The sequence below is a fragment of the Thalassophryne amazonica genome, chromosome 1 (assembly GCF_902500255.1).
Source record: "Thalassophryne amazonica chromosome 1, fThaAma1.1, whole genome shotgun sequence".
Lineage (NCBI taxonomy): Eukaryota > Metazoa > Chordata > Actinopteri > Batrachoidiformes > Batrachoididae > Thalassophryne > Thalassophryne amazonica.
Window position 1 is genome coordinate 119,422,939 of NC_047103.1, and position 17,857 is coordinate 119,440,795.

At 37.3% G+C, this 17,857-nt stretch overlaps 1 protein-coding gene and 1 long non-coding RNA gene across 2 annotated transcripts in view; both read right to left on the bottom strand.

Moving 5' to 3' along the window:
- Positions 1-1,340: 1,340 nt before the first annotated feature.
- On the bottom strand, positions 1,341-9,940 carry LOC117513592. Its single transcript, XR_004561641.1, has 4 exons — positions 9,814-9,940; positions 7,355-7,365; positions 6,964-6,968; positions 1,341-1,351 (listed from the first exon to the last, which is right to left on the bottom strand). It is a non-coding gene; the product is annotated as an uncharacterized LOC117513592 (long non-coding RNA).
- Positions 9,941-15,208: 5,268 nt separating this feature from the next.
- Positions 15,209-17,857, bottom strand: part of LOC117513583 (dTDP-D-glucose 4,6-dehydratase-like) — a 54,707-nt gene continuing 52,058 nt past the window's right edge. Inside the window, exon 12 of the mRNA XM_034173757.1 lies at positions 15,209-15,797. Coding sequence (XP_034029648.1) covers positions 15,754-15,797 — 44 coding nt within the window. The 3' untranslated portion in view covers positions 15,209-15,753. The remainder of the gene's footprint in view (positions 15,798-17,857) is intronic.

Sequence of the window (17,857 nt, forward strand, 5' to 3'; positions counted from 1 at the left end):
TCCAGTCCGGCGGAGGAAGAAACGTGCGCACAATTAAACCCTGCTGCATCGCATTTAGTTTGATTGCTGACACCAAGTTGGCTAAAAGTCTAATTTCAGTGCTCTTCAGCGTGCTCCTGCAGGTGTTCCACCTGCTGCATGTGCCTGATGCTGCATGAAGCCACACATCTGGCTCTGTCCTCCTCCTCCTCTCTGCACCACTCCATGGCACAGAGCCCAACTACGCATGCAGTCACAAAGTTTAAAAACTGGAGCTATCTGAATTCGGTTGGATGAATATGGGTGTGTGTGTGTGTTTGTGGAGACAATTCACCTTCTTCACAACGTGACAGAACTTAACGATGCGCTGTTACGCGCAATAGCGTACAACAACACAGAACACTATTCTTGACCGTGCATAATGCTTCCTGATACTTCTCCAGCAACACGTGCCATTAATCGTAATGCGTGGTAACAGGTTGCAGCAGTTCCTGAGGACACCTGACGCCTCTGCCCTGAATCATTACATTCATGATCAGCTGCCAAGAATGTGTACTTCGTGGCATTCATGACTTGTCATCGTTATGTGTAAACGCAGCATTACTTTAGTCAACAAAAATGACTCTGCTAATGTAGCTGTAAGCCAGCCAGAAGGATACAGAGTGCGAAAGAATAGTCAACACAAAAAGTCCAAATCTAATTGATTAAACAATATGGCAACCCACAATATCATCTCCATTTGTTTTAACAGTAGAGGGGTTACTTGAAATTCTAAGGGACTCTGAGAATATTTTTCACCCTGAGACGGCAGGAGGAAATCATTCACATGAGCTGACCTGGAAGCAGCACAGCTCAAAAAGAGAGGAAATGATTTCACTGCTATAACTAAATGTTGATAATAAATACAGTTGTGCTCAAAAGCTTACATACCCTGGCAGAATTTGTGATTTATTTATTTATTTTTTGGGGCCATTTTTCAGAGAACATGAATAACACAAAAACTTTTTCACTCATGGTTAGTGGCTGTGTGAAGCCATTTATTGTCAAACAACTGTTTACTCTTTTTAAATAATAATGACAACAGAAACTACCTAAATGACCCTGATCAAATGCTTACATACCCCAGTTCTTAATACCGTGTATTGCCCCCTTTTAACGTCAATGGCAGCTTGGAGTTTTTTGTGGTACTTGTGGGCAAGGCTCTTTATTTTCTCTGATGGAAAAGCAGCCCATTCTTCTTGACAAAAGCCTCTAGTTCCTGTAAATTCCTAGGCTGTGTTGCATAAGCTGCATGTTTGAGATCTCCCCAGAGTGACTCAATGATATTGAGGTCAGGAGACTGTGATGGCCATTCCAGAATCTTCACTTTATTCTGCTGTAGACAATGACAGGTCAACTTGGCCTTGTGTTTTGGATTGTTGTCATATTGGAACGTCTAAGTATGTCCTATGTGCAGCTTCTGGGCTGATGAGTGCACATTTTCCTGCAGTATTTCCTGATAACATGCTGTATTCATCCTGCCATCAAGTTTGACCAAGTTTCCTGTGCCTTTGTAGCTCACACATCCCCAAAAAATCAGCAATTCATCTCCATGTTTCAAAGTAGGAAGGGTGTACCTTTCATCATAGGCCTTGTTGACTCCTCTCCAAATGTAACATTTATGGTTGTGGCCAAAAAGATCAATTTTGGTCTCATCACCCCAAGTGACTTTGTTCTCTGTGCTGTTTTGTAAGCGGGATACATTGGGGCATTTGTGTAGTAATGGCTTTCTTCTGGTGACTCAACCATACAGCCCATTTTTCTTCAAGTGCCTCCTTTTTGTGCATCTTGAAACAGCCACACCACTTTTTTGAGAGTGTGTCCTGTATTTCAGCCAAAGTTATTTGTGGGGTTTTTTTGCATCCCAAACGATTTTCCCCGCAGTTGTTGCTGCAATTTTTGTTGGTCTACATGACCATGGTTTGATTTCAACAGAATCCCTCATTTTCCACTTCTCAATTACAGTTTGAATATTGCTGATTGGCATTCTGAGTCCTTTGGATATCTTTTTATATCCCTTACCGGTTTTATACAGGTCAATTCCCTTTTCTTTGACAATTTTGCTTTTCCAGAAATGTCAGTGTAGCACTAGATGAAAGATGCAAGGGTCTGTCAAGAGCCCAGAAACTCACATACCTTTTATACACACACTGATTGCAAGAAAACAGATCACAGATGAGGATGGTTACCTTTTGTAGCCATTCAAACCTGTTTGTGTCAACTTGTGTGCATGTTATCAGGCCAAAATCACCAGGGTATGTAAACCTTTGATCAGGGTAATTTTGGGTGTTTCTGTTGTCATTATTATTTAAAAGAAATAAAGTTGTTTGACAATAAATGGCTTCATACCACCACTAACTATGAGTAAAATGAAATAAAGTTTTTGTGTTATTCATATTCACTGAAAAATTTGCAAAAAATCAAAAATTCTGCCAGGGTATGTAAGCTTTTGAGCACAACTGTAAATAAATAAATAAATGGAATTATTTATGGAAAATACATGTAACATGAATTAAAATAAACTTCTCACTCTGAAATTATCTGGGCCACTACTGTAAAGAACAACATGAGGCAAACTAAAACTCAAGTTTAACAGAACAGGTGAAAATATCAAAAGTGTCTGGTGGCAAGGAGGAGGCACTTGTGTGCATAGCTGTTTCAGTAAATGCAAATAAACTTTCTAAAATGACTGAATACAGTCGCACATGTACATCTGTAGCCATCCTCGCCATGCTACTAGACCCTTCTAATGATATTTTCACCTGTTCAGTTACGACAAGAAGCAGTTTCTGAAAATTTTAGCTTGCCCAGTGCCATTACATTGTATAACCATTTAAGCCATGGTCAGTCAGTATTGGACTGATTAAAAAAATGACCCCAATGAAAAGCTGAATCCAGAAATGTCTGAAAATAAGGCCCAAGTTGAAAACCCCAGAGTTCCTCTTTAAGTAATGGAAAGCTATAAATAATCTGTAGAGTGTAAAAAAATGAGTAATGCACAAGATTAAAAAAAGTCAGTGGAAAAGATCTACTTCTCAATGAAGCAACACTTGAAGTGCACAAAAAGGATTCTGATTACTCAACATCTACTCAGGCAGTTCCTAGTGAGCTTACCTCACTGTGCACTTCGTACATGTTTGACACCAAGAATAGTAAAGAGAAAGTATGAAAACACCATCTACAAAAACTCAATCCTTTGAACAAAGACAATAAAACATATGCAAGTGCTGTTGTTTTTTGGTCAAGCAGTTAAAAATGGCAGTTATGTAGCAGGCTTCAATTATGTTGATTACAGCACCTGACATTGTAGTCAGAGTTTTCTGTTATTTTCACAGGATTGTAGTATGGCATCATGTTGAGCTCGAGCTTAAGTCCATGACAAACTGTTGTCCTTAAGTGTGACTTGTATGGGATGTTGGGAAATGTTATTCACACCAGTGTAATGACAAACCATTTTTTCTAGTTTGAAGTTGCAAGAAAACCTGAGGTGAGGAAGCCTCAGAGGACACCTTATTCACAAAGAATTTGAGTCATGTGCTGAAACGTATTTGGCAGATTCTCCAGAAGCTTCTTGGTTTTTCGTTGGAATGCCTTTTGTTATAATGTGCTCTTAGAAAGGTAAGATTCCTTTTAGATAAAACATTATGGGAAAGCACTTTGATGTTTCGCTTGTACCTGTAAAGTACAGTGATGTTGGAGTATTTTGATATTTGAGTGCAAGTTTGCTGGTGTAAAGTTTAGGGACCAAGCTACTGTACATTTACAGATAGTTGTTGGATACAGCATTACTAAAACAGCTACCCTCGCTCCTACAGACAAAACTGCCCACCCCACGGTGGGTTTGGTTCAGCTGTATTGCATTTAATCTTAAGTGTAGCACAAAGCTTTGTACTTTAGCTTGCACTTTACTTTGATCATTGATTTAGAAAGTTGATTTAACACACATTTAACTTTGTTTGAGGTGTTTCAATCAATCATTTCACCTAATACCTGCTCACACTCATCACATGGCTACAGCAATACATGTCTTTGATCTGTTGCCGCTCAGCAGAAAGAGCCACCCAGTCAGAATTAAAAAAGGGACACAATAAAATTGCAAATGACAATCGATTATAGAAAGATTTTAGTTAAAAACATTTGGCATCATGCATGAGCAGGTTTCTTAAAATCAATTTTAGGAATAATATGCACTTTATTTATATAGTTTTTGGGAGACCTTTGCTTTCTTTTTTTGTTTGTTTGTTTGCTGGGAGTGTGTTTGTTTTGGGGGGGGGTTATGCAGTCACTGATGATGCATATCTGTCATAGGAGACAGGAGGACACCAACATACAAATGTAATCCGAAGCTGGTTACCATGGAGGTGACAATGGCTTCACATCTTTTGGACCCATATTTGTAAAAGCCCTTTTGCCCCTTTGACCTCCTACATTGTTTTTCAGCTATTATAGCAAAACCAGGAAATCTGACTAAATGAAAATATAGAACATATTTAAAAACTTCAAAAGCAAGTTTTTCCACTATGCATTCTCATAGGGCAGCTGTCACTGGTTGACCTAAAAGGGCTTTGTTTCCCAAAATTAAGCTAAATAAATTAACTTTAAAAAGTATGTATGCTTTAATTAAAACTAAGATTGTGTTTGGCTTTAAGGTGCTTTTATAAATGTTCCACAGATGTTCATTTTTACATATTTCCTAAACAAGAGGGAATATTAACATTTTTGTCTGTGGTTGTTGCCAAATATGAAATTTCATGTGTCACATACAACACTAAATGGATAAAACACTACAATCACTGTGACTGTCTGTTGTTCCATGACAGATGGAAACATTTTAATAAAAAATACTCACCCACTTGGGTTTTAGGCATTTTTAGTGTTTTATTAGCTCAAATCAAACTTTTAATACAGTATATTAACATGTGTCTCAATGATCCAACTTCTAATGGGCCAACATTTACCACCCCAAGTCACTGTGAAAAGGTGATTGAAAAGCACAAGTTGGTATTTAAGAATATTTGCTCATCCCTCAGTAATCTGTTGTTAAGAAATGTACAACTGTAAATCTGCCTAGAGAGTATGGTTTCCGCAAAAACTGACATTACATTATTAGACTACTGAGTGAAGCCACCAAGACACTCATAAATTCAAAAGGTTTTGCCTATTTTGTTACTCTAAGAAATGGTATGCAACCACTTTATATCATTGTCTTCAACCATTATGTGATTAAACTTTTTTTTTAAATAATTTGCATCAATCATTCATAACAATTTGGATTTAATTGTTTGGCATTGAAATGTGTTTCCTTTTTGCAGTGCCAATTGAAAGAACTCAGTCTCTTTGGGTTTAAAATGTTTTTGTAAAGTATCGCTTCCAAAGTGACACAAAATAAGATCTTTTAGCTTTTGTTGCTGTTGCAGATGTGTAGTTCTGTCAAATAAGCTGGTCTATCGTGAGAGTTTACAACTGAGATTGTTAAGTTAAAAAATGATTTTCGTTGCAGTTTTCCATGTCTGTTGACTTTTACGAGTCCAGAGTATGACAGGTCTTAAACAGTGTATGTTATTAACTGTTGTAGTCAGTTGTAGTTTGTGTTAACAGTTGTAGTCACACCGTTACATACAGTCATCATCATAAACGTAATGACAATATTAGCATTTCAATCATTTCTTTGAAGTATTGTTTTTTTTCTGGGACAGAATGATTGTACAATAAACATCTTAATAATAGAAAAAATAATAATATAAACACCCACTAACACCATTCTTTTAGTTGAGCTGAAAGATACATTGGGGCTTCTTCCTTTTAGTGATCATGAGTGACAGTTCGTAGGTTATCTGTGCTAACATAAAAAGTTTTTGTTTGACAGCACTCATTGGATTGACCAACACACATATCAATAGGAAAGCCCAAGGAGATCAGAACAGATTTCAGAAAAGGGATCATGCATTTTTAACAAGCAAGAAATGTCTTCGAGTCATTTCAAAAGAATCGTATATTCCACAGTCATGGTCAGGGATAGAAACCGAATGATCCGCACAACCACAGCGCTCCAATACAAAAAAAAAGCTTTATTTAATAAGACATAACATTTCGGGCAACCTGCCCTTCGTCAGACGTTGTGTCAGCTGTTGTTGTGGTTGTACGGATCATTCGGTGTCTGTCTTTGGTAGAATTCTTCTTGGTCCAACACGCCTCTTTACGTGTTTTGGATGTGCATGTCTTCGCTGCATTACAATCATGGTCAGGAACATGGACCAATCATGGTCAGGTTTGGATGGTCAGGAACAACCCAGGAGCCACTAAGGCACAGGACTGTCAAGAACTCAAAGCTGCTGAAATACCAGCATCAGTGTCTACAGTTAGCTAGCTTTGCAACACCATGTGACAGTGAAGCAGCCTTTCAATAAAGAAGTTTCTGCTACAAAATTGACACCTTTAAGCTCAACTAAAATTTGCAGCTGGGCAAAGAAAAAACCTTCTGAATGAAAGACTTATGGTCAGATGAGATAAAGATTTAGTTGGGTACAATGATGAGATATATTTGGAGAAATGAAGTTGAGGGATTCAACTGTGAGTACACTGCCCCACCTGTAAAGCACTGCGGTTTTAGCATCATCCACACAGATGCTGAGAATGACAGCCTCAGCACTGCATTTAATCTATTATTAGACTCAATTGGCTTTGCTCAAAATGTAAATGAGTCCACCCACCACTTTAATCATATCTTAGATCTTGTTCTGACTTATGGTATGGAAATTGAAGACTTAACAGTATTCCCTGAAAACTCCCTTCTGTCTGATCATTTCTTAATAACATTTACATTTACTCTGATTGACTACCCAGCAGTGGGGAATAAGTTTCATTACACTAGAAGTCTTTCAGAAAGCGCTGTAACTAGGTTTATGTTCTCTAATGCCATATACCAACACAGTGCAGAGTAGCTACCTAAACTCTGTAAGTGAGATAGAGTATCTCGTCAATAGTTTTACATCCTCATTGAAGACAACTTTGGATGCTGTAGCTCCTCTGAAAAAGAGAGCTTTAAATCAGAAGTGCCTGACTCTGTGGTATAACTCACAAACTCGCAGCTTAAAGCAGATAACCCATAAGTTGGAGAGGAAATGGCGTCTCACTAATTTAGAAGATCTTCACTTAGCCTGGAAAAAGAGTCTGTTGCTCTATAAAAAAGCCCTCCGTAAAGCTAGGACATCTTACTACTCATCACTAATTGAAGAAAATAAGAACAACCCCAGGTTTCTTTTCAGCACTGTAGCCAGGCTGACAGAGTCAGAGCTCTATTGAGCCAAGTATTCCTTTAACTTTAACTAGTAATGACTTCATGACTTTCTTTGCTAATAAAATTTTAACTATTAGAGAAAAAATTACTCATAACCATCCCAAAGGTGTATCGTTATCTTTGGCTGCTTTCAGTGATGCCGGTATTTGGTTAGACTCTTTCTCTCAGATTGTTCTGTGTTATTTTCATTAGTTACTTCATCCAAACCATCAACATGTCTATTAGACCCCATTCCTACCAGGCTGCTCAAGGAAGCCCTACCATTATTTAATGCTTCGATCTTAAATATGATCAATCTATCTTTATTAGTTGGCTATGTACCACAGGCTTTTAAGGTGGCAGTAATTAAACCATTACTTAAAAAGCCATCACTTGACCCAGCTATCTTAGCTAATTATAGGCCAATCTCCAACCTTCCTTTTCTCTCAAAAATTCTTGAAAGGGTAGTTGTAAAACAGCTAACTGATCATCTGCAGAGGAATGGTCTATTTGAAGAGTTTCAGTCAGGTTTTAGAATTCATCATAGTACAGAAACAGCATTAGTGAAGGTTACAAATGATCTTCTTATGGCCTCAGACAGTCGACTCATCTCTGTGCTTGTTCTGTTAGACCTCAGTGCTGCTTTTGATACTGTTGACCATAAAATTTTATTACAGAGATTAGAGCATGCCATAGGTATTAAAGGCACTGCGCTGCGGTGGTTTGAATCATATTTATCTAATAGATTACAATTTGTTCATGTAAATGGGGAATGTGCTAGGACCAATTTTATTCACTTTATACATGCTTCCCTTAGGCAGTATTATTAGACGGTATTGCTTAAATTTTCATTGTTACGCAGATGATACCCAGCTTTATCTATCCATGAAGCCAGAGGACACACACCAATTAGCTAAACTGCAGGATTGTCTTACAGACATAAAGACATGGATGACCTCTAATTTCCTGCTTTTAAACTCAGATAAAACTGAAGTTGTTGTACTTGGCCCCACAAATCTTAGAAACATGGTGTCTAACCAGATCCTTACTCTGGATGGCATTACCCTGACCTCTAGTAATACTGTGAGAAATCTTGGAGTCATTTTTGATCAGGATATGTCATTCAAAGCGCATATTAAACAAATATGTAGGAGTGCTTTTTTGCATTTACGCAATATCTCTAAAATTAGAAAGGTCTTGTCTCAGAGTGATGCTGAAAAACTAATTCATGCATTTATTTCCTCTAGGCTGGACTATTGTAATTCATTATTATCAGGTTGTCCTAAAAGTTCCCTGAAAAGCCTTCAGTTAATTCAAAATGCTGCAGCTAGAGTACTAACGGGGACTAGAAGGAGAGAGCATATCTCACCCATATTGGCCTCTCTTCATTGGTTTCCTGTTAATTCTAGAATAGAATTTAAAATTCTTCTTCTTACTTAAAAGATTTTGAATAATCAGGTCCCATCTGGCCTGCCTAAAATCTTGACCGATCCTTATCGAATACATCTGCCAGTGCCACCAAACCAAGGAATTCAGTGGAAATTGACCAATTCTGCCAAGAAGAATGGTCAATTAGCCAGTCAGATTTCTGTCAAAAGTGTGATGATGGCCACCAGGAGCATCGGGTCAAACATGCGGCCAATTTCCTAAAAAAACAAAACAAAAACAACAACAAAAATACACCTGGAACACTGATTTGTCTGACCACAATACATTGTAGGTATTGTAGTGTTTCACAAAGATTTCCCAATGCAATTCCTACCCATATGGTTATATCAACTATTGATGAGTAGCTGTTGTTGATGCAGTGCCACCTGAGGGATCGGAGATCATGAGTGTCCATTTTAGGCTTGCGCTCTTGCCCTTTGCAAATGAATCCCTTCCAGTCTTTCTTTAATGAACATTATTTTAAACATTTAGTAATCTTCTCGCTCGTTTGTTGCCAGACTACAGATCCTCTGCTCATCTTTGCTCATCCGACTCGGCTTTTTGGGAATACGGCTTTTGCACCAAATCATTACAGTCGCCTGTTGACATGAACCATTTGAAATACCTTTTTTTTCCCCACCTTATTCACTAGCTCTAAATTGCATCTCTCCAAACTTTTTTTGTAATCTGTTGCAGGCCTGCAATTCATGAATGGATGAATATTAACAAATGGAATGAAGTTGACCACATAAAACATGAAATATCTTTGGTTAATACTGTCTGCAATGAAATAAACATCAAAGTAAATGTAAGAATCACTGTGGGGTTTTTTTCCATACTGTCCCAACTTTTTCTGATTTGGGGTTGTGTAATTTTAATCCTGTATTGATTTCAGAAAGTCCAAACAGGAACACTGTTGACATAGTTTCATACAGGTGTAGTGTGTTCACATTTTTGTGTGTGTGTGTTGGGGGGGGGGGGGGGGGTGGGATTAGCCTGTCTGTTGAGCGCAATCATTGAACTTAATACTGTCTTATGTCATGTTAGACATCTCCTGTAATTGACATAATTATTTTTTTGGACTGTTTCACTCCATTGTTGTGGCTATTTTGCACCCCTAGGGTCCAGTCATATGGCACACTACAACATATTCTGATATCTGCATCATGCCTTCAAATTGCTGGTTTGCTCAAGATTGGAACATGCTTTAAGGCTGGGTCGAATTCATCACAATGAATGTCATTTGAATTTGTAGCTTCAGTTGTTTGAAAATAAAGTCCAGAACAGGGTATGCATGTGACATCAGCAAAGGTCACTGATTTAATAGAATTGGAAATAATACACCTTTCATATGTTTACAGAATGCTGCAGGTACACTTATAAATACTTGAAATGGACAAAATACAAATTAGGAAGATGCACAATTCAGGAAATAAATATGCAAAATTAAAGGTATCGTTTTTTTTAGTTTCTTCTTGTGGAATTTGACCTTTTTCTTTTTCCTGTTATCACAGAGCATGCGGCTTTGTGGGACAGCAGTCGGGGCTCATTTGTGCTCAACACAAAATGCAGATATAAACGGAGACTTGTTTGCACTCTGCATATATTTCATACAGATTTGTCTGTTTTCTTAAAGCGTATGGGCAGTGTAGCCAAAGTTCAAGTCAGACACAACATTATACTTGATTTAAACAACACAATCCATGTTGTGAAGTATTTACTGGCCACACAAACCACTACCATCGACACCGCTGCCTCTTTTTTTCTTTTGCAGTAGAAATATTATTACAAGTGTGGTGGCCGTGGATTCCTGAGCAGAAGGTTCCCGGTCCTGCCCAGGTGGAGTCATTGATTCCAATTTTCTTCACAGTACGGTGTCCACTCCAGGGATAAGCACTGACTTGTCATCACCCATATAAGTAAGCTTTTGTCATTATAGCTTGTTAGCAATATTTTCCTTCCAAGTATGAAGAACACTTCTCAGTGTATCTTTCATTGTGTCTGACATGGAGAAAAACGACGGTGTTTCCCATGTCCTCATCTTGCTCACTTTGACTAGATTCTCTTTGGGCTGAAACATGTCTTTTTCAGCCTGGTTTGTGTAGTAAGGTAGCTGTAGTAGAAGACTGTATTCTGAATCTTCTAGCAACAATCCCTTTGTCTAGCTTGTAGTCTTTGGTGACCTAGTTGGCAAGTTGTGTGAAGTGATCTACTCTAGCTTTGGTCGAGCAGTGTAGAAGACAGTTCAGCTGCACTCTGTGTCTTGTTGGTGGCACACAGACTCCTTTTCTTAGGCAGACTCTTGTAAATTGACAGACGTGAGATTCCGATAGCATGATTAAAGGAGATCAAATCATCGGCTTACTGTTTTTGATATATATTTAGTGTCTTGGTTGTAAATTTCAGACATTGGTCACCGTCACATCAGAACCAAATGATGTCTGAGGTAGAACTGATGTTTGTCCAACAGCAGTTTATATTTAATGCAGTGGTGTCGCATGAAAATGTGAAGGCAAACACATAACACTCAGACATGGTCAGGCTGTCAGTTTTACTATTTAGAAGACTGTGTTCAGTTTGTTTTGTAGAATGTTTAAACTCATTAACTACAAAAATAAACCCTTCACATCATCATTAGTGTTTTTTTTCTTTCCGCGACCTTTGATGCCTTAAAAAGTGAAGGTGATATCGAGCGTCAGTGGAGCACAGTCTATGGTTCGTTGCTGTGGCTCAGTGGCTATAAATCACATCAAGCTTGAAATACTGGAGTGAGTTTTATGTCCTTTAAAACCTATGAAACAGCTTTGTGCACACAGGTGTCAAAAAGATTTGATAATTTCTCTGCAGTTTACTATGTGCGCATGTGATTTTGGAGCAGGTGAACTTTGTAGTTGACAGTAACTGTATAATTCAGCTGCTTACACGCACACAAACACAGTTCTATAATCTACTTTTGCTGCTAGTTTGTGTGATTATCAAACATTTTTGAGAACTATTTATTTTTATAAGCCTAATACAAAGCTAATATTTTAAGAAGAGACTTGACCAAAAGACAATTAACAAAACACTGGCACTTGAATGTTGAATGTAATTTGTATGAGTAGAAATTTCTATTTTTCTGGGGTAGTGTGGGCTTTTTAATGCTAAAGATGCAAGAATTTCTCTTTGAATATGTCGCTGTGGAACAAACTGATGGTGTCCACATACAAAACACCCTCTTGATGTCACCACTGCAGTATCATTCAGTTTTCATTTCTCTCCCAAAATACCAAGAAATTTTTAACAAGGTGGCAAAAACTCCCATTTATAAAACTCATTATCAGAGATTTATAGTTTTTACTGAATTGTAATAATCAAGTACTATGGATTAATATTAGTCACAATTAAAAAAAAAACAAAACGATTGCACTTCTTATCCTGTGTGCATGTACACGTTCTACTGCTGTCTCCTGTCATATACCACATATAGATGACAGGCATTTGTGTCCAAATATCTCCTGTTTCAGTGTAATGTTCTATTTCATACATTTCTTGCATTTGTCTCCTCATGCTGGTTTGTTCTATATCTATTCCAGGATGGACACAGTTTGTCACTTTTCATGATAATACTTTTAGTTTTTGAGAAATCCTAGCAATGTGGCATCATTGTTTGTGAAAGTTAAACTGGTATTCACTTAATTATTTTTCCAAAAATTATTCTTCCATTAAAATATTCTTGGCAACTGCACTTTGGGCATGAATGTACAGCAAATCTAATCCAATCAAATGTGATTTAGAACAGCTGACTGAATTATATAAGCCATCACTGGTCAAAGATAGTTTTTGTATCATTGTTGCTTTCAGACCAACACTGAGATGTGTTCAGGTGTTTGCTGCTAACAGCAGAATGTCCTGATTGTGTTCATGGAACTTTTCCATTTGAAGGAAGTTGGACCCACAGTGGGGGTGAGGGAGAAAAGCACTGGTTATGTATTTGCTGTCATGCATTGTACATGTACTTTACAGAGTGGAACAGTGTACTGAAGTTTTCTCTTGCACTATTTCCCCAAAAAGCAGGTGGCAGTATTGAGCAAATACTCAAAATATTAGTGAAAGTGGGTTGTAATAGAAACTAGCTCAGTGACGCCATGCCAACATTAGAAGTCAAGTTCACTAATGATAAAATGTCTGAACCCTTTTCCATAAAAATCATTCATTTTCCAGGCGTTTAATGTTGACCTCTGATCTTAATCAAAATAAAGTCACCTTTTTCCCATCTGTAGGCCCAATCTATTTACCAGATTTGAAGAAAATAGGATGGGAGATTCTTAAGGTATCTTACTAACATACATAACTTCATGGAGACCAATCTTCCAATGGCATCACTAGTCCAAGACATGCAAGTCTAGAATAGTTCTAATTATATTTTTATTTCCTTGACTGTACGCAAACTCATGAGCAGTGGTTTGTGTTCAGACAGTCGACCCTTCAAATGTGAAATTTTGTTCCTATCAACATAACCACAAACTGCACAGCTAAGTTTTGCTTGACAGTTTGACATAGTGGAATGTGTGACACCCCCACCTTGTCCATGTGCTGTAACCAATGTCCAATGGGAGATGATGAGCACCATTATGACATCATTAACACTACCTTCTTCACACTCTCTTTGATATGCCTCAGCTGAGTGTAGGATGTTATTCACAGATGCATCACAGCACGTTTAAATATTCACCCATCACCACAGAGAATTAAAGGATGCTTTAACTTCTGTATCGTCTGTAAACACTCAATTAAAAAAAAACCCTCAAAAATCCGGATCCTTTAATTTAAAGTTTTGTTCAGTTCTGATGTTCCAGCTGTTCTGATGGTCCATATTTGACAGGAACTTTCGATCCATTTTACCATTCTCCCATTAGCCACAAGGGGGCGTTAGATCTTTACTGTTATGTTATGGCTTTCTAAAAGCAGGTGTAGAGCAAAGTTAGCAAGAGAAAACTCATACGATTTACCTTTATACTTGCATTGTGTGTTTATTACAAATAGTTTGCCAAAAATAATCAGTTTAAAATTAACACACAAATTTGGAAACAATATTCACACATATGCCAAGGTTTGGATTAAAAAAAAATAAACTCTCAAAATGTTCAAGAACCATTTAGCTAAAAAAAAAAAAACAATAAAAAAAATAAAATTCAAAACATGCAGTAAAAAAAAAAGTGTCCAGGTTTTCTCCAAGTGTGTGTTTTGCGTTTCATTTAACTCATTACTCGTTTCCTTCCCATTAGCACCTGTGTGAATGTTGGTGGCCCGAGGGAAACTTTAATGTCTCTGTAACACAGAATTTACTGTGATTCTATTGCTCTGTTGTTGTGTGATTTGCATATTTTCAGGCCTGTGTGTTAATGGGGGAAAATTCTGGCCAATCAGAAAGCATAAAGGTGCAACAATATTTGTAGTGGAGCTGATGATGATTTCCTGTTTCCTGTCCTCAACCACAGAACAGATTAAAATCTGAATTGTTTTGACATTCAGAGGTGATGTCACAAAGTGTATTCAAACTGGGATGTGATTTCTGCTTCTGCAGTGAAACGGAACGGTGCGTCCGTTCTGGCTGGTCAGACCCTCAATGAGGAGGCCTGGTAGTTAGTATTTGCTTTATGTATTAGTTTATCAGCTGTGCACGAAGAGGAGCACTGCACGAAAAAAAAAACTCTGCATCTATTCTGATTTTACCACAAATAAAAGTTTGGATTTGCAATTGCACCTGACTGTCTTGTCATTCTTTGTGTTTTAAATTTATTTGGGATGCAATTCGTTGTTGTGGCTCATAGATTTAGGTGTCTGATTTGTATTGTAAATATTGTTTTAATATGCTTCTGTCCAGTCTGGACAGCAACCAGTTCATGTATGTGTGTGTGTGTGTATATATATATATATATATATATATATATAATACATAAAAGTGATCCTAGTAAGTGCAATCAGCATTTTTATATGGTACCTACAGCTTAACACAAACAAAAAGGCCACGCTGAATTGTAGTGGCAGCTATCAGGAGACTTGGAGACTTGTACTTGGAGAAGACAGAAGACTGTACTTGAAGATACATACTCAGAGGTGCTGTGTGTTGTTGTCATCCACCACTCAGTTTCATCCACACTGTTCCAGGGTAGTACCCATGAAGTTATAGTTTATGATGATATTAATGGCTGATTCTGCACAGTACTACTATATTTATGGAAAAGACTAAACCAAGACCTATCTACTACCACTTGGAGAAATGTATTTTCAAGACATCAGAACTCGTGTCAGTAGATCTCCAAAGCCCACGGGCCCAAACTAATCACGTGGCTGTTAGTGCACCTTCAGTACTACTAACGGCAGATGATATTCAGGATGATTCATTATTCCATTATTAAAAGAGCATTAGAATAATTTAAGTGCAAAATTAAATGTCAATTTAAACTGAAATATTAACGTGTCAAACTAAATTAAAAAATATTAAACGATAACATGTAGTTTTATTAGAAACAGTATTATGTGGATATGTACAGGATTCATAACCAGCACAACATACTTGAACACTCACAAAAAAAAAAAAAGCTGTTACAAATTAGACATCTGTTTAAGTATGAATTTAAATTCACTAAGGTGTGGCACAGCGGTTATTTAGAACCTGTAGTGATTCTCTAGGGTATGTTTCAGGCTCTGATTTGGCTAATTATCTTTAAAGGTTTAAGTAAAAGTTGAACAAACAAGCTGGAAAAATAGAAATGGAATTTCTTCACATGCTGCAGTTGAAACGATGCTTTGCCTTCCTGGTATTTCTAACTTAACTGCCTTTTGGTCCAGTATCAATCAGTCAGTCAGTCAGTCACATTCACATGTTAATATATTAAATATGTTATAATAAACTGTAAATCAGCAAACCAGGCTGATGACACTGATACCTGCATCACATAAAAGGTAAAACTGTAACTGGTGTTTTCCCGGGCTCAGTCACCCGTTAGTGAAGCTCTGATTCTGTTGCTGATTGGTCCGTGGTCCTCTTACACCTGGGACCAGAAGTTGCAGTTGGCTTGGTACCATTTGACTACAGGAGACAAAAGAGTGAACAGAAGGAATCAGGTGTTTCTATTAGTCTCAGAAACATATAGATAAACTTTATTACAGACTCAAGGTCCAGATAAAAGAAACAAAACACCATACATGCAACAACAACAAAGAAGAAAATAAATAATATAGGGACACTAGACAACCTTGAATAAAAGACACATACCAGTGTGTCCAAATCTGTGCCATATAGCGTGTGACACTGAACAATCTTATCAGAATTACTTAAACGAGAGATGAACCTAAATATCATTGTTCTTAAAATGGCTTGGAGAGTGTACACATGTGACGTCACAAACATTTCAGTGGCACTGGTCCATCGGGAACTTTTTAATAAAATTCTCAGTCATTATAAGCCACTTGTAGTCTCTGAAGTTTCGCTTTCTTATAGTTTATCCACAGATGTATAGTGTACAAAGGTGTACAAAATGCTTTAAACAAAGCCAGCTTCACTTCGTCGGAGCAGTAGCCAAATTTTTGAACTAATGTGTTTGCTCTGACATATAGCGCACGACACTGATGAAAAATATCCTCATCTTCACTCAGCGTATGTGATCACATGACCAAGATACCTCACCTGATTACATACATTCAGCACATGACCTGACAGAGTAAAATCAGGAAAAAACAAATGTTTGTCATCATTCGTTCTGGCAATCATGATCATAATTTTCATATATTTTATGTCATGTTTTTCTCCATACATGGCACACACATTCAACAATTGCTGTATCCCAGCAGAACTGGGACTAAACAAAACACAGTCATCAGCATACATGAAATGGTTCACCACTGTATCCCCAACCACACAACCAGTTCTACACCCATTCAGCTGTTCAGACCATTCATATAAAAAATAAAATTGGGGACAAAATGTTCCTTTGTCCGACTCCATTGCTGAACTGAAAATGGGAAGATATACAATTACCCCATTTCACCTGCATTTTTTGATGTGCATACCAATACATTAGTAGCCTCACTATGGATTTGGGAACACCAGCATCACTCAATTTTCTGAACAATTTTCCATGGTTCACAAGAATATTGATGAGTTTTTCCGTTTATAATCACTCAGTAATTCTTTTAGAATATATATACACAAATCAGTACTATGCATGGCTTTAAATCTAAATTGATATTCTGAAGAGATAATCAAAGTATTAACTCTCTCCAGAAGAATTTGCTCAAGTACTTTAGACAGTACATTAGCAAGAGCAATAGGTCTGTAATTGTCAGAGCTGCATAATTTCCCTGCTTTATCCTTGATAACAGGAAGCAGCAACACTGTCATCATGGAGTCAGGAAGACAGCCATGGACCATGAAGGCAGTAAAACACAGGGCAAGAAGAGGAGCCAACCTTAAACTAGCAAATTTAAGATGCTCAGCAAAGATGGAATCCATGCCAGAAGACTTAATAACTGATACATTTCTAATAGCTTGAACCACCTCATGTGTCTTTATTGTATTTTCACCTTCAACAGAGTTTACATGGTAACACTCAGACGGGACACAGATGAGACGGTCGTAGTGTCGTTGCCAAAGTGCAGTAATTGCATTTACACCAGAGACATCTACTGTACATGACAAAGATGGTTTCTAGTTATTAATAAAGTGTACCTCTTTCCAAAAGGATTTGTTGTTTTTACCTAAAAAATTACACTATTTAACATAATTTTTGTTCCTGGCTTCTAAGTGTTATACTTCAACTGCTTATGTCTAAAGTCTATGGAAAAATGACTACATTCAGCACAAACTTTGATTTTATTTTTAACATTCTAGAAAGTTCTAAAAGTTTCTTGAAATTTCTAGATAATTCTGGAAACTTCTAGAAAATTCTGGACAGTTCTAGGAGTTAAAGAATATTCTAGAAGACTACTCAGTAGCAGTGAAGGTGAATCGAGAATATTCTTGAAAACAGACAAATTTCAAAATATCATTGTCCTGATCACAGAAGCAAAGTTTCTGTGGAATAACAGCTATTTTCTATTTATTTAAGGCATAACAGGTTAGGAAAACACACTGTGTACCCAGGAACAAAA